The 23,109-nt window shown below is 47.5% G+C and overlaps 1 protein-coding gene across 2 annotated transcripts in view; it reads left to right on the top strand.

The window, feature by feature from the left end:
* Positions 1-18,420, top strand: part of LOC106566258 (sarcolemmal membrane-associated protein) — a 121,382-nt gene extending 102,962 nt beyond the window's left edge. For both annotated transcript variants that reach the window (XM_045691996.1, XM_045691995.1), the window contains 4 exons: positions 4,740-4,911; positions 6,273-6,401; positions 9,331-9,418; positions 16,294-18,420. In XM_045691996.1, coding sequence (XP_045547952.1) covers positions 4,740-4,911; positions 6,273-6,401; positions 9,331-9,414 — 385 coding nt within the window. In that variant the 3' untranslated portion in view covers positions 9,415-9,418; positions 16,294-18,420. The remainder of the gene's footprint in view (positions 1-4,739; positions 4,912-6,272; positions 6,402-9,330; positions 9,419-16,293) is intronic.
* Positions 18,421-23,109: the final 4,689 nt, after the last annotated feature.

Below are 23,109 nucleotides of genomic sequence, written 5' to 3'. Positions count from 1 at the left end.
TGGACATGGTTTTATATGATCTCTTCCTCCCCTTCAGTTCCAGGGAGCAGACTGGTGTGTTCAGACGATCCACTGGGCCCTGTTTGGACTATATCACAGTTCTGGACATGGTTTTATATGATCTCTTCCTCCCCTTCAGTTCCAGGGAGCAGACTGGTGTGTTCAGACGATCCACTGGGCCCTGTTTGGACTATATCACAGTTCTGGACATGGTTTTATATGATCTCTTCCTCCCCTTCAGTTCCAGGGAGCAGACTGGTGTGTTCAGACGATCCACTGGGCCCTGTTTGGACTATATCACAGTTCTGGACATGGTTTTATATGATCTCTTCCTCCCCTTCAGTTCCAGGGAGCAGACTGGTGTGTTCAGACGATCCACTGGGCCCTGTTTGGACTATATCACAGTTCTGGACATGGTTTTATATGATCTCTTCCTCCCCTTCAGTTCCAGGGAGCAGACTGGTGTGTTCAGACGATCCACTGGGCCCTGTTTGGACTATATCACAGTTCTGGACATGGTTTTATATGATCTCTTCCTCCCCTTCAGTTCCAGGGAGCAGACTGGTGTGTTCAGACGATCCACTGGGCCCTGTTTGGACTATATCACAGTTCTGGACATGGTTTTATATGATCTCTTCCTCCCCTTCAGTTCCAGGGAGCAGACTGGTGTGTTCAGACGATCCACTGGGCCCTGTTTGGACTATATCACAGTTCTGGACATGGTTTTATATGATCTCTTCCTCCCCTTCAGTTCCAGGGAGCAGACTGGTGTGTTCAGACGATCCACTGGGCCCTGTTTGGACTATATCACAGTTCTGGACATGGTTTTATATGATCTCTTCCTCCCCTTCAGTTCCAGGGAGCAGACTGGTGTGTTCAGACGATCCACTGGGCCCTGTTTGGACTATATCACAGTTCTGGACATGGTTTTATATGATCTCTTCCTCCCCTTCAGTTCCAGGGAGCAGACTGGTGTGTTCAGACGATCCACTGGGCCCTGTTTGGACTATATCACAGTTCTGGACATGGTTTTATATGATCTCTTCCTCCCCTTCAGTTCCAGGGAGCAGACTGGTGTGTTCAGACGATCCACTGGGCCCTGTTTGGACTATATCACAGTTCTGGACATGGTTTTATATGATCTCTTCCTCCCCTTCAGTTCCAGGGAGCAGACTGGTGTGTTCAGACGATCCACTGGGCCCTGTTTGGACTATATCACAGTTCTGGACATGGTTTTATATGATCTCTTCCTCCCCTTCAGTTCCAGGGAGCAGACTGGTGTGTTCAGACGATCCACTGGGCCCTGTTTGGACTATATCACAGTTCTGGACATGGTTTTATATGATCTCTTCCTCCCCTTCAGTTCCAGGGAGCAGACTGGTGTGTTCAGACGATCCACTGGGCCCTGTTTGGACTATATCACAGTTCTGGACATGGTTTTATATGATCTCTTCCTCCCCTTCAGTTCCAGGGAGCAGACTGGTGTGTTCAGACGATCCACTGGGCCCTGTTTGGACTATATCACAGTTCTGGACATGGTTTTATATGATCTCTTCCTCCCCTTCAGTTCCAGGGAGCAGACTGGTGTGTTCAGACGATCCACTGGGCCCTGTTTGGACTATATCACAGTTCTGGACATGGTTTTATATGATCTCTTCCTCCCCTTCAGTTCCAGGGAGCAGACTGGTGTGTTCAGACGATCCACTGGGCCCTGTTTGGACTATATCACAGTTCTGGACATGGTTTTATATGATCTCTTCCTCCCCTTCAGTTCCAGGGAGCAGACTGGTGTGTTCAGACGATCCACTGGGCCCTGTTTGGACTATATCACAGTTCTGGACATGGTTTTATATGATCTCTTCCTCCCCTTCAGTTCCAGGGAGCAGACTGGTGTGTTCAGACGATCCACTGGGCCCTGTTTGGACTATATCACAGTTCTGGACATGGTTTTATATGATCTCTTCCTCCCCTTCAGTTCCAGGGAGCAGACTGGTGTGTTCAGACGATCCACTGGGCCCTGTTTGGACTATATCACAGTTCTGGACATGGTTTTATATGATCTCTTCCTCCCCTTCAGTTCCAGGGAGCAGACTGGTGTGTTCAGACGATCCACTGGGCCCTGTTTGGACTATATCACAGTTCTGGACATGGTTTTATATGATCTCTTCCTCCCCTTCAGTTCCAGGGAGCAGACTGGTGTGTTCAGACGATCCACTGGGCCCTGTTTGGACTATATCACAGTTCTGGACATGGTTTTATATGATCTCTTCCTCCCCTTCAGTTCCAGGGAGCAGACTGGTGTGTTCAGACGATCCACTGGGCCCTGTTTGGACTATATCACAGTTCTGGACATGGTTTTATATGATCTCTTCCTCCCCTTCAGTTCCAGGGAGCAGACTGGTGTGTTCAGACGATCCACTGGGCCCTGTTTGGACTATATCACAGTTCTGGACATGGTTTTATATGATCTCTTCCTCCCCTTCAGTTCCAGGGAGCAGACTGGTGTGTTCAGACGATCCACTGGGCCCTGTTTGGACTATATCACAGTTCTGGACATGGTTTTATATGATCTCTTCCTCCCCTTCAGTTCCAGGGGAGCAGACTGGTGTGTTCAGACGATCCACTGGGCCCTGTTTGGACTATATCACAGTTCTGGACATGGTTTTATATGATCTCTTCCTCCCCTTCAGTTCCAGGGAGCAGACTGGTGTGTTCAGACGATCCACTGGGCCCTGTTTGGACTATATCACAGTTCTGGACATGGTTTTATATGATCTCTTCCTCCCCTTCAGTTCCAGGGAGCAGACTGGTGTGTTCAGACGATCCACTGGGCCCTGTTTGGACTATATCACAGTTCTGGACATGGTTTTATATGATCTCTTCCTCCCCTTCAGTTCCAGGGAGCAGACTGGTGTGTTCAGACGATCCACTGGGCCCTGTTTGGACTATATCACAGTTCTGGACATGGTTTTATATGATCTCTTCCTCCCCTTCAGTTCCAGGGAGCAGACTGGTGTGTTCAGACGATCCACTGGGCCCTGTTTGGACTATATCACAGTTCTGGACATGGTTTTATATGATCTCTTCCTCCCCTTCAGTTCCAGGGAGCAGACTGGTGTGTTCAGACGATCCACTGGGCCCTGTTTGGACTATATCACAGTTCTGGACATGGTTTTATATGATCTCTTCCTCCCCTTCAGTTCCAGGGAGCAGACTGGTGTGTTCAGACGATCCACTGGGCCCTGTTTGGACTATATCACAGTTCTGGACATGGTTTTATATGATCTCTTCCTCCCCTTCAGTTCCAGGGAGCAGACTGGTGTGTTCAGACGATCCACTGGGCCCTGTTTGGACTATATCACAGTTCTGGACATGGTTTTATATGATCTCTTCCTCCCCTTCAGTTCCAGGGAGCAGACTGGTGTGTTCAGACGATCCACTGGGCCCTGTTTGGACTATATCACAGTTCTGGACATGGTTTTATATGATCTCTTCCTCCCCTTCAGTTCCAGGGAGCAGACTGGTGTGTTCAGACGATCCACTGGGCCCTGTTTGGACTATATCACAGTTCTGGACATGGTTTTATATGATCTCTTCCTCCCCTTCAGTTCCAGGGAGCAGACAGACTGGTGTGTTCAGACGATCCACTGGGCCCTGTTTGGACTATATCACAGTTCTGGACATGGTTTTATATGATCTCTTCCTCCCCTTCAGTTCCAGGGAGCAGACTGGTGTGTTCAGACGATCCACTGGGCCCTGTTTGGACTATATCACAGTTCTGGACATGGTTTTATATGATCTCTTCCTCCCCTTCAGTTCCAGGGAGCAGACTGGTGTGTTCAGACGATCCACTGGGCCCTGTTTGGACTATATCACAGTTCTGGACATGGTTTTATATGATCTCTTCCTCCCCTTCAGTTCCAGGGAGCAGACTGGTGTGTTCAGACGATCCACTGGGCCCTGTTTGGACTATATCACAGTTCTGGACATGGTTTTATATGATCTCTTCCTCCCCTTCAGTTCCAGGGAGCAGACTGGTGTGTTCAGACGATCCACTGGGCCCTGTTTGGACTATATCACAGTTCTGGACATGGTTTTATATGATCTCTTCCTCCCCTTCAGTTCCAGGGAGCAGACTGGTGTGTTCAGACGATCCACTGGGCCCTGTTTGGACTATATCACAGTTCTGGACATGGTTTTATATGATCTCTTCCTCCCCTTCAGTTCCAGGGAGCAGACTGGTGTGTTCAGACGATCCACTGGGCCCTGTTTGGACTATATCACAGTTCTGGACATGGTTTTATATGATCTCTTCCTCCCCTTCAGTTCCAGGGAGCAGACTGGTGTGTTCAGACGATCCACTGGGCCCTGTTTGGACTATATCACAGTTCTGGACATGGTTTTATATGATCTCTTCCTCCCCTTCAGTTCCAGGGAGCAGACTGGTGTGTTCAGACGATCCACTGGGCCCTGTTTGGACTATATCACAGTTCTGGACATGGTTTTATATGATCTCTTCCTCCCCTTCAGTTCCAGGGAGCAGAGCAGACTGGTGTGTTCAGACGATCCACTGGGCCCTGTTTGGACTATATCACAGTTCTGGACATGGTTTTATATGATCTCTTCCTCCCCTTCAGTTCCAGGGAGCAGACTGGTGTGTTCAGACGATCCACTGGGCCCTGTTTGGACTATATCACAGTTCTGGACATGGTTTTATATGATCTCTTCCTCCCCTTCAGTTCCAGGGAGCAGACTGCCAGTCTGAACAGAAGTCTTCAGTTACTGGAGAAGTCCCAGGGAGAGATGCAGAGTAGACTGGGTTCACTGCAGGACCAACACCACCTGGACGCTAACGTACTGCAGACACAGCTGGCCCAGGCTGCGAGCAGGACACAGAGCCTGCAGAGAGAGGTAGGATATGGGTCTCATACTGCAGTCACAGCTAACCCAGGCTGCCAGCAGAGAGAGGTAGGATATGGTTAACATACTGCAGTCACAGCTAACCCAGGCTGCCAGCAGAGAGAGGTAGGATATGGGTCACATACTGCAGTCACAGCTAACCCAGGCTGCTAGCAGAGAGAGGTAGGATATGGGTCTCATACTGCAGTCACAGCTAACCCAGGCTGCCAGCAGAGAGAGGTAGGATATGGTTAACATACTGCAGTCACAGCTAACCCAGGCTGCTAGCAGAGAGAGGTAGGATATGGTTAACATACTGCAGTCACAGCTAACCCAGGCTGCTAGCAGAGAGAGGTAGGATATGGTTGACATACTGCAGTCACAGCTAACCCAGGCTGCTAGCAGAGAGAGGTAGGATATGGGTCACATACTGCAGTCACAGCTAACCCAGGCTGCTAGCAGAGAGAGGTAGGATATGGGTGACATACTGCAGTCACAGCTAACCCAGGCTGCCAGCAGAGAGAGGTAGGATATGGTTAACATACTGCAGTCACAGCTAACCCAGGCTGCCAGCAGAGAGAGGTAGGATATGGGTGACATACTGCAGTCACAGCTAACCCAGGCTGCCAGCAGAGAGAGGTAGGATATGGTTGACATACTGCAGTCACAGCTAACCCAGGCTGCCAGCAGAGAGAGGTAGGATATGGGTCACATACTGCAGTCACAGCTAACCCAGGCTGCTAGCAGAGAGAGGTAGGATATGGGTGACATACTGCAGTCACAGCTAACCCAGGCTGCCAGCAGAGTTAGGTAGGATATGGTTGACATACTGCATTCACAGAAAGAGGTATGGTACAAACACGTGTCTGACGCTTTCTGTTGCTTCTCTCTCTCCCCTTCTCCCTCTCTCTCCCCCCCTTCTCTCTCTCTCTCTCTCCCCCTTCTCTCTCTCTCTCCCCCCTTCTCTCTCTCTCTCTCCCCCCTTCTCTCTCTCTCTCTCTCTCCCTTTCTCTCTCTCTCTCTCTCCCCCTTCCCTCTCTCTCCCCCCCCTTCTCTCTCCCTCTCCCCCCCTTCTCTCTCTCTCTCTCTCCCCCTTCTCTCTCTCTCTCTCCCCCTTCTCTCTCTCTCTCTCTCCCCTTTCTCTCTCTCTCTCCCCCCTTCTCTCTCTCTCTCTCCCCCTTCTCTCTCTCTCTCTCTCTCCCCCCTTCTCTCTCTCTCTCCCCCCTTCTCTCTCTCTCTCTCTCTCCCCCCTTCCCTCTCTCTCCCCCCTTCTCTCTCTCTCTCCCCCTTCTCTCTCTCCTCTCTCTCCCTCTCCCCCCTTCTCTCTCTCTCTCCCCCCTTCTCCCCCTCTCCCTCTGTCTATCCCCCTATAGTATGAGGACACTCAGAACTTGCTGTGTGATCTGAGGCAGCGTTATGAGAGGACGGAGCAGGAGAAGCGCTCCATCAACGAGGAGCTGGAACAGTGTAAAGTTAACCTCAAACTGCTGCAGGGCAAGAATGTGAGTATTGACCCTCTGACCCTAAACACAGGCCACCGATCTCTCTCATCGCTCTGGTTCAGAGCCTGTACTGGATATGCTAAAGGAATCACAATGGGTGCTCTGGGACATCTATGTCTGTTTTATAAGAACCATTTAATGATGTTCCCAATGAAATGTTTTTTTTTTTGCAAGACATTTGATTGTGAGTAAGCATTGCCTGAGCCAGAATGTCCCATAGGGCATTTGATTGTGAGTAAGCATTGCCTGAGCCAGAATGTCCCATAGGGCATTTGATTGTGAGTAAGCATTGCCTGAGCCAGAATGTCCCATAGGGCATTTGATTGTGAGTAAGCATTGCCTGAGCCAGAATGTCCCATAGGGCATTTGATTGTGAGTAAGCATTGCCTGAGCCAGAATGTCCCATAGGGCATTTGATTGTGAGTAAGCATTGCCTGAGCCAGAATGTCCCATAGGGCATTTGATTGTGAGTAAGCATTGCCTGAGCCAGAATGTCCCATAGGGCATTTGATTGTGAGTAAGCATTGCCTGAGCCAGAATATCCCATAGGGCATTTGATTGTGAGTAAGCATTGCCTGAGCCAGAATGTCCCATAGGGCATTTGATTGTGAGTAAGCATTGCCTGAGCCAGAATGTCCCATAGGGCATTTGATTGTGAGTAAGCATTGCCTGAGCCAGAATGTCCCATAGGGCATTTGATTGTGAGTAAGCATTGCCTGAGCCAGAATGTCCCATAGGGCATTTGATTGTGAGTAAGCATTGCCTGAGCCAGAATGTCTCATAGGGCATTTGATTGTGAGTAAGCATTGCCTGAGCCAGAATGTCCCATAGGGCATTTGATTGTGAGTAAGCATTGCCTGAGCCAGAATGTCCCATAGGGCATTTGATTGTGAGTAAGCATTGCCTGAGCCAGAATGTCCCATAGGGCATTTGATTGTGAGTAAGCATTGCCTGAGCCAGAATGTCCCATAGGGCATTTGATTGAAATAAATTACAATCAGTCTTCACACATATATACCTTTTTATGAGATCTACAAAGACAGGTGAAAGTAGCTGACCAGAGTGTTGGAATGCCCGAAGACTATATACTACTACTACCATTTAGAGTTCCCAGCCGGAGGGAGAGATGACCAGAATAACCAAATGAATAATGAATAAATATGGTGGAACTCCCTCTAGCCTAGGCTACATCCACTCTAACGGCATAATGCTTTTATATCTAAGATGGAGGGTGAGCAAGCATACACCTCAGGGAGTTATAACTGGTTCTCACTGTTACTAGACCTCCCTAACACCTGTGTTCAGCTTCTAGATGTGATGTGACATATCTATACCTGTGTTCAGCTTCTAGATGTGATGTGACATATCTATACCTGTGTTCAGCTTCTAGATGTGATGTGACATATCTATACCTGTGTTCAGCTTCTTTATGTGCTCTATCCTGTGTTCACCTTCTTGTATGTGACATATCTACCTGTGTTCAGCTTCTAGATGTGATGTGACATGTTCCCTGTGTCCCCCCCTCCTGCCTCCCGTTTCCCCCCTCCTGCCTCCCGTTTCCCCCCTCCTGCCTCCAGTCCCCCTCCTGCCTCCAGTTCCCCCCCCTCCTGCCTCCAGTTCCCCCCTCCTGCCTCCAGTCCCCCCCTCCTGCCTCCAGTTCCCCCCCTCCTGCCTCCAGTCCCCCCCTCCTGCCTCCAGTCCCCCCCTCCTGCCTCCAGGTCCCCCCTCCTGCCTCCAGGTCCCCCCCTCCTGCCTCCAGTCCCCCCCTCCTGTCTCCAGTTTCCCCCCCTCCTGCCTCCAGTTCTCCTCCTGCCTCCAGTCCCCCCCTCCTGCCTCCAGTCCCCCCCCTCCTGCCTCCAGTTCCCCCCTCCTGCCTCCAGTTCCCCCCCTCCTGCCTCCAGTCCCCCTGCCTCCAGTCCCCCCTCCTGCCTCCAGTCCCCCCCTCCTGCCTCCAGTCCCCCCCCCTCCTGCCTCCAGTCCCCCCTCCCTGCCTCCAGTCCCCCCCCTCCTGCCTCCAGTCCCCCCCTCCTGCCTCCAGTCCCCCCCCTCCTGCCTCCAGTCCCCCCCTCCTGCCTCCAGTCCCCCCTCCTGCCTCCAGTCCCCCCCTCCTGCCTCCAGTCCCCCCCCTCCTGCCTCCAGTCCCCCCCCTCCTGCCTCCAGTCCCCCCCTCCTGCCTCCAGTCCCCCCCCTCCTGCCTCCAGTCCCCCCCTCCTGCCTCCAGTCCCCCCCTCCTGCCTCCAGTCCCCCCCCTCCTGCCTCCAGTCCCCCCCATCCTGCCTCCAGTCCCCCCCCCTCCTGCCTCCAGTTCCCCCCCTCCTGCCTCCAGTCCCCCCCCTCCTGCCTCCAGTCCCCCCATCCTGCCTCCAGTCCCCCCCCTCCTGCCTCCAGTCCCCCCCCTCCTGCCTCCAGTCCCCCCCTCCTGCCTCCAGTCCCCCCCTCCTGCCTCCAGTCCCCCCCCTCCTGCCTCCAGTCCCCCTCCTGCCTCCAGTCCCCCCCTCCTGCCTCCAGTCCCCCCCTCCTGCCTCCAGTCCCCCCCCTCCTGCCTCCAGTCCCCCCCTCCTGCCTCCAGTCCCCCCTCCTGCCTCCAGTCCCCCCCTCCTGCCTCCAGTCCCCCCCCTCCTGCCTCCAGTCCCCCCCTCCTGCCTCCAGTCCCCCCCCTCCTGCCTCCAGTCCCCCCCTCCTGCCTCCAGTCCCCCCCTCCTGCCTCCAGTCCCCCCCTCCTGCCTCCAGTCCCCCCTCCTGCCTCCAGTCCCCCCCTCCTGCCTCCAGTCCCCCCCTCTCCTGCCGTTACTATCCCCATGGCCCCACCATTCAGGTTTTTTGTTAATTGATTAGTTTTCATTTTTTATTAGTTGTCATTTCTTTGATTAGTTTACAATATTTGTTATTCTGTTTGATTATTCTCTCTGATTGATCCCCCCTCCTTTAGCCACCCATATTGCAGCCTGTCCAGGCCATTTTCATCGGCCTTATCCTGGCTTTGCTGTATTGGTGCTTCAGCCAGTTGTGGTAGAAAGGTACACAGTGTTCCTGTTGTGTTGATGTTGTCTGTCATCTGTCTGTTATCTTCATCATCTGTATCATCCTCTCTAATTCTCTTCATCAGTATCATCCTCTCTAACCAATCAAATCAAATGTATTTATAAAGCTCTTCTTACATCAGCTGATATCTCAAAGTGCTGTACAGAAACCCAGCCTAAAACCCCAAACAGTAAGCAATGCAGGTGTAGAAGCACGGTGGCTAGGAAAAACTCCCTAGAAAGGCCAACACCTAGGAAGAAACCTAGAGAGGAACCAGGCTTGAGGGTGGCTAGGAAAAACTCCTAAGCCCTAGGAAGAAACCTGAGAGGAACCAGCTATGAGGGGTGGCTAGACTCCTAGAAAGGCCAAAACCTAGAAAAACCTGAGAGGAACCAGGCTATGAGGGGTGGCTAAAAACTCCCTAGAAAGGCCAAAACCTAGGAAGAAACCTAGAGAGGAACCAGGCTATGAGGGGTGGCCAGTCCTCTTCTGGCTGTGCAGGGTGGATATTATAACAGAACATGGCGTCATCAGGCCAGGTAGTCCTGAGGCATGGTCCTAGGGCTCAGGTCCTCCGAGAGAAAAAGAGAGAGAATTAGAGAGAGCATATTTAAATACACACAGGACACCGGATAAGAGAGGAGAAATACTCCAGATGTAACAGACTGACCCTAGCCCCCCGACACATAAACTACTGCAGCATAAATACTGGAGGCTGAGACAGGAGGGGTCAGGAGACACTGTGGCTCTAACTACCTTCATCCTCTATCTTCGTCGGTATCATCCTCTCTAACTGCCTTCGTCGGTATCATCCTCTCTAACTGCCTTCGTCGGTATCATCCTCTCTAACTGCCTTCGTCGGTATCATCCTCTCTAACTGCCTTCGTCGGTATCATCCTCTCTAACTGCCTTCGTCGGTATCATCCTCTCTAACTGCCTTCGTCGGTATCATCCTCTCTAACTGCCTTCGTCGGTATCATCCTCTCTAACTGCCTTCGTCTGTGTCATCCGCTCTAACTGCCTTCGTCGGTATCATCCTCTCTAACTGCCTTCGTCTGTGTCATTCGCTCTAACTGCCTTCATCGGCGTCGTCCGCTCTAACTCTCCTCGTCGGCGTCGTCCGCTCTAACTCTCCTCGTCGGCGTCGTCCGCTCTAACTCTCCTCGTCGGCGTCGTCCGCTCTAACTCTCCTCGTCGGCGTCGTCCGCTCTAACTCTCCTCGTCGGTGTCGTCCGCTCTAACTCTCCAGTGCATGGCTATAATTGAACCACTCCTGCCGCTTGGCGAGAACCAACACTGGGGAACTACACTAAACCAGGGCTGGTCAACTCTGGTCCTGGAGGGCAAATTCACTTCTGGTTTTTCTTTCGACCTGGTAGTTGCACTAACCTGGTGTCCCAGGTCTGAATCAGTCCCTGATTAGAGGGAGAGGATGAAAACCAGAAGTGTTTTGTCTCTCCAGGACTGGAGTTGACCGGCCCTGCACTAAATTAACTTGTCAGCATTATCAGTCTATTATCAGTTGACCGGCCCTGCACTAAATTAACCTGTCAGCATTATCAGTCTATTACAGTTGACCAGCCCTGCACTAAATTAACCTGTCAGCATTATCAGTCTATTACAGTTGACCAGCCCTGCACTAAATTAACTTGTCAGCATTATCAGTCTATTATCAGTTGACCGGCCCTGCACTAAATTAACCTGTCAGCATTATCAGTCTATTACAGTTGACCAGCCCTGCACTAAATTAACCTGTCAGCATTATCAGTCTATTACAGTTGACCAGCCCTGCACTAAATTAACCTGTCAGCATTATCAGTCTATCACAGTTGACCAGCCCTGCACTAAATTAACCTGTCAGCATTATCAGTCTATTATCACAGTTGACCAGCCCTGCACTAAATTAACCTGTCAGCATTATCAGTCTATATTATCACAGTTGACCAGCCCTGCACTAAATTAACCTGTCAGCATTATCAGTCTATTATCACAGTTGACCAGCCCTGCACTAAATTAACCTGTCAGCATTATCAGTCTATTATCACAGTTGACCAGCCCTGCACTAAACTAACCTGTCAGCATTATCAGTCTATATTATCACAGTTGACCAGCCCTGCACTAAATTAACCTGTCAGCATTATCAGTCTATTATCACAGTTGACCAGCCCTGCACTAAACTAACCTGTCAGCATTATCAGTCTATATTATCACAGTTGATCAGCCCTGCACTAAATTAACCTGTCAGCATTATCAGTCTATTATCACAGTTGACCAGCCCTGCACTAAATTAACCTGTCAGCATTATCAGTCTATTATCACAGTTGACCAGCCCTGCACTAAATTAACCTGTCAACATTATCAGTCTATTATCAGTTGACCAGCCCTGCACTAAATTAACCTGTTAGCATTATCAGTCTATATTATCACAGTTGACCAGCCCTGCACTAAACTAACCTGTCAGCATTATCAGTCTATTATCACAGTTGACCAGCCCTGCACTAAATTAACCTGTCAGCATTATCAGTCTATTATCACAGTTGACCAGCCCTGCACTAAATTAACCTGTCAGCATTATCAGTCTATTATCACAGTTGACCAGCCCTGCACTAAACTAACCTGTCAGCATTATCAGTCTATATTATCACAGTTGATCAGCCCTGCACTAAATTAACCTGTCAGCATGATCAGTCTATATATTATCAGTTGACCAGCCCTGCACTAAATTAACCTGTCAGCATTATCAGTCTATATTATCACAGTTGACCAGCCCTGCACTAAATTAACCTGCCAGCATTATCAGTTGACCAGCCCTGCACTAAATTAACCTGTCAGCATTATCAGTCTATTATCACAGTTGACCAGCCCTGCACTAAACTAACCTGTCAGCATTATCAGTCTATATTATCACAGTTGATCAGTCCTGCACTAAATTAACCTGTCAGCATTATCAGTCTATTATCACAGTTGACCAGCCCTGCACTAAATGAACCTGTCAGCATTATCAGTCTATATATTATCAGTTGACCAGCCCTGCACTAAATGAACCTGTCAGCATTATCAGTCTATCACAGTTGACCAGCCCTGCACTAAATTAACCTGTCAGCATTATCAGTCTATATATTATCAGTTGACCAGCCCTGCACTAAATTAACCTGTCAGCATTATCAGTTGACCAGCCCTGCACTAAATTAACCTGTCAGCATTATCAGTCTATTATCACAGTTGACCAGCCCTGCACTAAACTAACCTGTCAGCATTATCAGTCTATATTATCACAGTTGATCAGTCCTGCACTAAATGAACCTGTCAGCATTATCAGTCTATTATCACAGTTGACCAGCCCTGCACTAAATTAACCTGTCAGCATTATCAGTCTATATATTATCAGTTGACCAGCCCTGCACTAAATGAACCTGTCAGCATTATCAGTCTATCACAGTTGACCAGCCCTGCACTAAATTAACCTGTCAGCATTATCAGTTGACCAGCCCTGCACTAAATTAACCTGTCAGCATTATCAGTCTATTATCACAGTTGACCAGCCCTGCACTAAACTAACCTGTCAGCATTATCAGTCTATATTATCACAGTTGATCAGTCCTGCACTAAATTAACCTGTCAGCATTATCAGTCTATTATCACAGTTGACCAGCCCTGCACTAAACTAACCTGTCAGCATTATCAGTCTATTATCACAGTTGACCAGCCCTGCACTAAACTAACCTGTCAGCATTATCAGTCTATTATCACAGTTGACCAGCCCTGCACTAAACTAACCTGTCAGCATTATCAGTCTATTATCACAGTTGACCAGCCCTGCACTAAACTAACCTGTCAGCATTATCAGTCTATTATCACAGTTGACCAGCCCTGCACTAAATTAACCTGTCAGCATTATCAGTCTATTATCACAGTTGACCAGCCCTGCACTAAACTAACCTGTCAGCATTATCAGTCTATTATCACAGTTGACCAGCCCTGCACTAAATTAACCTGTCAGCATTATCAGTCTATATATTATCAGTTGACCAGCCCTGCACTAAATGAACCTGTCAGCATTATCAGTCTATCACAGTTGACCAGCCCTGCACTAAATTAACCTGTCAGCATTATCAGTCTATATATTATCAGTTGACCAGCCCTGCACTAAACTAACCTGTCAGCATTATCAGTTGACCAGCCCTGCACTAAATTAACCTGTCAGCATTATCAGTCTATTATCACAGTTGATCAGTCCTGCACTAAATTAACCTGTCAGCATTATCAGTCTATATTATCACAGTTGACCAGCCCTGCACTAAATTAACCTGTCAACATTATCAGTCTATTATCAGTTGACCAGCCCTGCACTAAATTAACCTGTCAGCATTATCAGTCTATTATCAGTTGACCAGCCCTGCACTAAACTAACCTGTCAGCATTATCAGTCTATATTATCACAGTTGACCAGCCCTGCACTAAACTAACCTGTCAGCATTATCAGTCTATATTATCACAGTTGACCAGCCCTGCACTAAACTAACCTGTCAGCATTATCAGTTGACCAGCCCTGCACTAAACTAACCTGTCAGCATTATCAGTTGACCAGCCCTGCACTAAACTAACCTGTCAGCATTATCAGTTGACCAGCCCTGCACTAAACTAACCTGTCAGCATTATCAGTCTCCAGTGCATTCAGAAAGTATTCAGAACCTTTGACTTTTTCCACATTTTGTTACGTTACAGCCTTATTCTGAAATGGATTGAATAAAAAGATTTCCCTCATCAATCTACGTACAATACCCCATAATGACAAAGCAAATTTCTTTTTTGAAAATGTATTAAAAACAGAGATGAGACTGTAAATTGAGCTCAGGTGCATCCTGTTTCCATTGATCATCATTGAGATGTTTCTACAACTTGATTGGAGTCCACCTGTGGTAAATTCAATTGATTTGGACATGATTTGGGAAGAAACACACCATCATTCTTCAATTGAGGAAGTTTAGAACCACCAAGACTCTTCCTAGAGGTTGACACCCGGCCAAACTGCCCAATCAGGGGGAGAAGGGCCTTGGTCAGGGAGGTGACAAGAGTTCCAGAGTTCCTCTGTGGAGATGGGAGAACCTTCCCGAAGGACAACCATCTCTGCTGCACTCCACCAATCAGGTCTTTATGGTGGAGTGGCCAGACGGATGCCACTCCTCAGTAAAAGGCACATGACAGCCCGCTTGGAGTTTTGCCAAAAGGCACCTAAAGACTCTCAGATCATGAGAAACAAGATTCTCTGGTCTGATGAAACCAAGATTGAACTGTTTGGCCTGAATGCCAAGTGTCACGTCTGGAGGAAACCTGGCACCATCCCTACGGTGAAGCATGGTGGTGGCAGCATCATGCTGTGGGGATGTTTTTCAGCGGAAGGGACTGGGAGACTAGTCAGGATTGAGGGAAAGATGGACGGAGCAAAGTACAAAAAGATATTTGATGAAAACCTGCTCCAGAGCGCTCAGGACCTCCGACTGGGGTGAAGTTTCACCTTCCAACAGGACAACGACCCTAAGCACACAGCCAAGACAACGCAGGAGTGGCTTCGGGACAAGTCTCTGAATGTCCTTGAGTGGCCCATCAAGAGCCCAGACTTGAACGCGATCGAACATCTCTGGAGAGACCTGAAAATAGCTGTGCAGCAACGGTCGCCATCCAACCTGACAGAGCTTGAGAGGATCTGCAGAGAAGAATGGGAGAAACTCCCCAAATACAGGTGTGCCAAGCTTGTAGCGTCATACCCAAGAAGACTCAAGGCTGTAATCACTGCTAAAGATACTTCAACAAAGTACTGAGTAAAGGGTCTGAATACTTATGTAAATGTGATTAAACATTTCTTTTTTTTATTAATCAATTTGCCAAAATGTTAATCTGTTTTTGCTTTGTCATGGAGTATTGTGTGTAGTTTGACAGAAAAAAAATATATAATCCATTTTAGAAGAAGGCTGTAAAAGTCAATGGTCTGAATACTTTCCGAATGTACTGTATATATTATCACAGTCATTGATGCCCTCTGTCTTTCTTGGATCACTCTATACTAATTCATGCCTGTTGCCTGTCTGTCTTGGATCACTCTATGCTAATTCATGCCCTCTGTCTGTCTTGGATCACTCTATGCTAATTGATGCCCTCTGTCTGTCTGTCTTGGATCACTCTATACTAATTGGTGCCTGCTGCCTGTCTGTCTTGGATCACTCTATACTAATTGATGCCCTCTGTCTGTCTTGGATCACTCTATACTAATTGATGCCTGCTGCCTGTCTGTCTTGGATCACTCTATGCTAATTGATGCCTGTTGCCTGTCTGTCTTGGATCACTCTATACGCTTATTCTTTGGTTTCAAGTTTTTGTATTTTTTGGGTTGTATTTTGTTGTCATTATTGCTTTATGACATCATACTTCTGCAGCTTTTAAATGTCTTCCTGTTTTTAAAACAAATGAGCATGTATTCCTCCTTGTATTCCTCCTTGTATTCCTCCTTGTTCCCTCAGTCAGAACAGTCACGTTTGATTTTCTGATTATTTTTCTCCCGTGAGGAAACTGAACTGTCTCTCTCCCAGTAACTGTGCCACGCTGTTTCTCCCGCGCTTTTATTTTTCTCTCTCTCTCTCTCTCTCTCTCTCTCTCTCTCTCTCTCTCTCTCTCTCTCTCTCTCTCTCTCCAACCTGTGGCCTCAATCTCTCTCTCTCTCTCCAACCTGTGGCCTCAATCTCTCTCTCTCTCTCCAACCTGTGGCCTCAATCTCTCTCTCTCTCTCCAACCTGTGGCCTCAATCTCAGCCCTGGTGTAGGCTAGCTGACAGCCTAGACTAACCCAGTCCTCCTCTCTGTCCATCTGTCTCCTGCAGACCGGTTGGAGCCCCTGGATGCCAGTTGTAGCAGTGATGGTAGCAGTGACTGCTGCAGTGCTTTATCCCAACTTCTCCAAGAGCACCTCCACCTGAGACCTTACCTGCTACATGTCCTGTACCACGTGGTCTTCTGGCCTGGCATCTCTACCTCTGCCCACACCAATCCCTTGCCCATTTTGATTGATTCATTAATCCATGAATTAATCTATTGATGAATTGATTACCTCTGGTCGATTCCCCTACAGAAAGTCCCTCTGCTTTAAACTGTACAAAGTATAACTGTATATATATATATATATAGAGAGAGAGAGATCAAGGGAAGAAGAGAAGTAGTTTTTCTACCGTAGATATAGTAGTATTTCTACTGTAGATATAGTAGTATTTCTACCGTAGATCTAGTAGTATTTCTACCGTAGATCTAGTAGTATTTCTACCGTAGATCTAGTAGTATTTCTACCGTAGATCTAGTAGTATTTCTACCGTAGATCTAGTAGTATTTCTACCGTAGATATAGTAGTATTTCTACTGTAGATATAGTAGTATTTCTACCGTAGATCTAGTAGTATTTCTACCGTAGATCTAGTAGTATTTCTACTGTAGATATAGTAGTATTTCTACCGTAGATCTAGTAGTATTTCTACTGTAGATATAGTAGTATTTCTACCGTAGATCTAGTAGTATTTCTACTGTAGATATAGTAGTATTTCTACCGTAGATATAGTAGTATTTCTACTGTAGATATAGTAGTATTTCTACCGTAGATCTAGTAGTATTTCTACCGTAGATCTAGTAGTATTTCTACCGTAGATCTAGTAGTATTTCTACCGTAGATCTAGTAGTATTTCTACCGTAGATCTAGTAGTATTTCTACCGTAGATCTAGTAGTATTTCTACCGTAGATCTAGTAGTATTTCTACCGTAGATCTAGTAGTATTTCTACTGTAGATCTAGTAGTATTTCTACCGTAGATCTAGTAGTATTTCTACCGTAGATATAGTAGTATTTCTACCGTAGATCTAGTAGTATTTCTACCGTAGATCTAGTAGTATTTCTACTGTAGATATAGTAGTATTTCTACCGTAGATCTAGTAGTATTTCTACCGTAGATCTAGTAGTATTTCTACCGTAGATCTAGTAGTATTTCTACCGTAGATATAGTAGTATTTCTACCGTAGATCTAGTAGTATTTCTACCGTAGATATAGTAGTATTTCTACCGTAGATCTAGTAGTATTTCTACCGTAGATCTAGTAGTATTTCTACCGTAGATCTAGTAGTATTTCTACCGTAGATCTAGTAGTATTTCTACCGTAGATCTAGTATTTATCAGCAGTTCTTAATCAGTTTGATGATGGGAATATTGGTATTATTGTTAAAGTGGTTTAGTTTTTCTGATGGCTACCAAACCTTGATTTGTTTATTTTTTGGGGCTCCAGGATGTTTTAGCTGAGTTGACTTCCTGTGTGATTGGGTGTTCATGTTCTATTACATAACAGGGTTTATTATTAAAGCCTAATCATCAATCTGATTATTCTGAGGTTACGTCCCTAATTACACCCAATTCCCTGTATAGTGCCCTCGGCCCTGGTCAAAAGTAGTGCACTATATAGGGAATAGGGTGCCATTTGGCTGGTGTAAAGTAGTGCACTATATAGGGAATAGGGTGCCATTTGGCAGGTGTAAAGTAGTGTACTATATAGGGAATAGGGTGCCATTTGGCAGGTGTAAAGTAGTGTACTATATAGGGAATAGGGTGCCATTTGGCAGGTGTAAAGTAGTGTACTATATAGGGAATAGGGTGCCATTTGGCAGGTGTAAAGTAGTGCACTATATAGGGAATAGGGTGCCATTTGGGAATCATCTTTACGTTCATTGTGCACAAGGGGTTAAGTGCCTGTGGTAAGGAACAGCAGAGTTTGTGAAGACAGTGCCACTCCTACAGAGGCAGGTATTGAACTAAAACAACCCAGTTAATCACTTTAATAACTTTGTTGATAGATGATGACTATGTTCAGAGTAACTTTTATTCACCACGTGATGGTACTGTATGTCTGTACTACTGTCTTGTCTCAGCTGTGTGTTGTGAACAACTAGGACTAAATAATCCGAATGTTTCAAGAAAACACTACAGAACATGGATGTGTCATTTAAAATGGATAGTTTGATGTGCTACTTAGATGATTTTTGGTCATTTTGGAGCTTGTTGACTTCAACACCAGTTTTTTTTTGGGTCACTGGTTTGAGACAGTGGACACTGGAAGACATTATGGCCCACAAACCCCTTCAGGTTGATCGTCTGTGAAAGCTGTAGTGGACTGAACCAATTGTCTGTCTATGCTTTAAACTCTAGCCTGCTAACTCTGCTTTCTACTCTCTGGGTTCTAGTCCCAGACTCTGTTCTCTTGGTCTTCCCTTTCTCTCTCTTCTCTCTGTCTTCCTCTGTACTCTCTTCTGAACTCCTGGTTCTAGTAATTACTCTGTTCTAGTCCCACTCTGTTTCTTTACCTTTTTACTCTTTCGTCGAGCTCTGGGTTCTAGTCCCAGACTCTGTACTCTGGGTTCTCGTCCCAGACTCTGTTCTCTGGGTTCTCGTCCCAGACTCTGTTCTCTGGGTTCTCCCATGTACTCTGGGTTCTCGTCCCAGACTCAGTTCTCTGCGGTCTCTGGGTTCTAGACCCATACCAGTACGTTGTTGGTTTTAGTCCCCGGCCAGCCCACAGAAAGCCCTCCGTAGCGCTGATCAGATCACTACTACAGACTCATCAAAGGCTCTGGGATGATTCTGCTGCCTTACCTGTCTGTCTACCTGTCTGTCTCCCACCTGGACTGTCTGACCAGTCTGTCTCACCTCCAGACTCAATCTGGAGCAGAAAGCTTTAAACATGATGGACTGGTTGGTTTCGTATCATTTGTGATCCTACTAAGGACAGATCAATGTTCACTGAAACCAGTACCGTGTGGTTTAATATGAGGTGAAATGGCAGAGGTCAACCTCTGTGTGGAGAGACTGGATCTGATGAATGGGTAATGAGGCTGAATGTGAATCAGGAAGTGCTGAGAGGAAGACAACCGAATTAACTGTGGGGTGAAGGAAGGCTTAACGGTTCACCTCGTGTGTGTGTGTGTGTGTGCAGACTAAGTGCTGCTATCACTGATTTTGTCTGGTTTTACCACATTACTGCCCGCGCTGTTGCTGTAAATAAACACAGAGTCACTCCCAAGAACAAACGAGCTATTCATCATGTTCCACCGTGTCAACACTTTAACCTGACCCTGATCTAAACCCTTTCCTGTTGATCCACCACACAGCACAGGACTGGACAGAACTGTTCTATACACAGGAGGGAGGACAAACTACTATCAAGTAGACCGGAGGATGTAACTATAAACGCGTCTGTCCTTTAACAGCCGGCAGGCCACCTTGAACTAGAACCATGTTATGTTATTCACAGGGACACCCTGCAGCGTTCACGTGCTAGTCGGAACTAGGAAACGCTGAAATGTCTTGACTTCCTAACTGGTTGAACGCAGCACGTGTATAACTACAAGCAGTTAGCAAGTTGGGACATTTCACAGTTTCCTAGTTCCGACGAGTACGCGAACGCAGAAGTCTTAACACAGAGGCGTCCCTCAGTAACTGCGTGCTACATCGTAAGGTCATCCAGAAGGACAAGACAAAATATTTCCTTTTCACGCTTTTGGAAATGTGATGTTTTAACATTGCTACTATTGCTATAATATGGAGAAGAATTCAGTCGTAAAATCAGACACAATGTTTCTATGTTTGTGTGTAAATATAGACATTCTATACACCAAATAAAAGTTGAGTAACAGTGGTATTGGTGATGTCCGGCGTGCTGCTGGAGATGAGTAACAGTGGTATTGTCCAGCCTGTTAGTCTGAAATTGGTAAGTTCACATTTTACCCCCCACATTTACAGTTATCTTCATGTTCTCATGTTATAAAATACAGTTCGTAGTTTAGAATTTTTTTTACCTGCCCTCTGACTACCAGGTAAGTGTGAATAACAACGAATAGACATGAAACATGAACACACATGGATCGGGCCCTCTGTCGCCCCCTTATATAGAGGGGTCTGGCTGTAGGGTTATATAGAGGGGTCTGGCTGTAGGGTTATATAGAGGGGTCTGGCTGTAGGGTTATATAGAGGGGTCTGGCTGTAGCCCTTATATAGAGAGGGTCTGGCTGTAGGGTTATATAGAGGGGTCTGGCTGTAGGGTTATATAGAGGGGTCTGGCTGTAGGGTTATATAGAGGGGTCTGGCTGTAGGGTTATATAGAGGGGTCTGGCTGTAGGGTTATATAGAGGGGTCTGTCGCCCCCTTATATAGAGAGGTCTGGCTGTAGGGTTATATAGAGGGGTCTGGCTGTAGGGTTATATAGAGGGGTCTGGCTGTAGGGTTATATAGAGGGGTCTGGCTGTAGGGTTATATAGAGAGGTCTGGCTGTAGGGTTATATAGAGGGGTCTGGCTGTAGGGTTATATAGAGGGGTCTGGCTGTAGGGTTATATAGAGAGGTCTGGCTGTAGGGTTATATAGAGGGGTCTGGCTGTAGGGTTATATAGAGGGGTCTGGCTGTAGGGTTATATAGAGGGGTCTGGCTGTAGGGTTATATAGAGGGGTCTGGCTGTAGGGTTATATAGAGGGGTCTGGCTGTAGTGTTATATAGAGGGGTCTGGCTGTAGGGTTATATAGAGGGGTCTGGCTGTAGGGTTATATAGAGGGGTCTGGCTGTAGGGTTATATAGAGGGGTCTGGCTGTAGGGTTATATAGAGGGGTCTGGCTGTAGGGTTATATAGAGGGGTCTGGCTGTAGGGTTATATAGAGGGGTCTGGCTGTAGGGTTATATAGAGGGGTCTGGCTGTAGGGTTATATAGAGGGGTCTGGCTGTAGGGTTATATAGAGGGGTCTGGCTGTAGGGTTATATAGAGGGGTCTGGCTGTAGGGTTATATAGAGGGGTCTGGCTGTAGGGTTATATAGAGGGGTCTGGCTGTAGGGTTATATAGAGGGGTCTGGCTGTAGGGTTATATAGAGGGGTCTGGCTGTAGGGTTATATAGAGGGGTCTGGCTGTAGGGTTATATAGAGGGGTCTGGCTGTAGGGTTATATAGAGGGGTCTGGCTGTAGGGTTATATAGAGGGGTCTGGCTGTAGGGTTATATAGAGGGGTCTGGCTGTAGGGTTATATAGAGGGGTCTGGCTGTAGGGTTATATAGAGGGGTCTGTCGCCCCCTTATATAGAGGGGTCTGGCTGTAGGGTTATATAGAGGGGTCTGGCTGTAGGGTTATATAGAGGGGTCTGGCTGTAGGGTTATATAGCGGGGTCTGTCGCCCCCTTATATAGAGGGGTCTGGCTGTAGGGTTATATAGAGGGGTCTGGCTGTAGGGTTATATAGAGGGGTCTGGCTGTAGGGTTATATAGAGGGGTCTGGCTGTAGGGTTATATAGAGGGGTCTGGCTGTAGGGTTATATAGAGGGGTCTGGCTGTGGGCTTATATAGAGAGGTCTGGCTGTAGGGTTATATAGAGGGGTCTGGCTGTAGGGTTATATAGAGGGGTCTGTCGCCCCCTTATATAGAGGGGTCTGGCTGTAGGGTTATATAGAGGGGTCTGGCTGTAGGGTTATATAGAGGGGTCTGTCGCCCCCTTATATAGAGAGGTCTGGCTGTAGGGTTATATAGAGGGGTCTGGCTGTAGGGTTATATAGAGGGGTCTGGCTGTAGGGTTATATAGAGGGGTCTGGCTGTAGGGTTATATAGAGGGGTCTGGCTGTAGGGTTATATAGAGGGGTCTGGCGGTAGGGGTTATATAGAGGGGTCTGGCTGTAGGGTTATATAGAGGGGTCTGGCTGTAGGGTTATATAGAGGGGTCTGGCTGTAGGGTTATATAGAGGGGTCTGGCTGTAGGGTTATATAGAGGGGTCTGGCTGTAGGGTTATATAGAGGGGTCTGGCTGTAGGGTTATATAGAGGGGTCTGGCTGTAGGGTTATATAGAGGGGTCTGGCTGTAGGGTTATATAGAGGGGTCTGGCTGTAGGGTTATATAGAGGGGTCTGGCTGTAGGGTTATATAGAGGGGTCTGGCTGTAGGGTTATATAGAGGGGTCTGGCTGTAGGGTTATATAGAGGGGTCTGGCTGTAGGGTTATATAGAGGGGTCTGGCTGTAGGGTTATATAGAGGGGTCTGGCTGTAGGGTTATATAGAGGGGTCTGGCTGTAGGGTTATATAGAGGGGTCTGGCTGTAGGGTTATATAGAGGGGTCTGGCTGTAGGGTTATATATAGAGGGGTCTGGCTGTAGGGTTATATAGAGGGGTCTGGCTGTAGGGTTATATAGAGGGGTCTGGCTGTAGGGTTATATAGAGGGGTCTGGCTGTAGGGTTATATAGAGGGGTCTGGCTGTAGGGTTATATAGAGGGGTCTGGCTGTAGGGTTATATAGAGGGGTCTGGCTGTGGGTTATATAGAGGGGTCTGGCTGTAGGGTTATATAGAGGGGTCTGGCGGTAGGGTTATATAGAGGGGTCTGGCGGTAGGGTTATATAGAGGGGTCTGGCTGTAGGGTTATATATAGAGGGATCTAGCTGTAGGGTTATATATAGAGGGATCTAGCTGTAGGGTTATATAGAGGGGTCTAGCTGTAGGGTTATATAGAGGGGTCTGGCTGTAGGGTTATATAGAGGGGTCTGGCTGTAGGGTTATAGACGAGACGGCAACATAGAGACTAAGAGCGACGGCCACAGAAGAGGGCAGATAAGAGAGACGGCCACAGAAGACACTTGGGCTAATGGGCAGGAGTTC

The sequence above is a fragment of the Salmo salar genome, chromosome ssa12 (assembly GCF_905237065.1).
Source record: "Salmo salar chromosome ssa12, Ssal_v3.1, whole genome shotgun sequence".
In the NCBI taxonomy this organism is placed as follows: Eukaryota; Metazoa; Chordata; class Actinopteri; order Salmoniformes; family Salmonidae; genus Salmo; species Salmo salar.
Note: the sequence above shows the minus strand (reverse complement) of the source record. Positions and strands in the feature narration are given on the sequence as shown.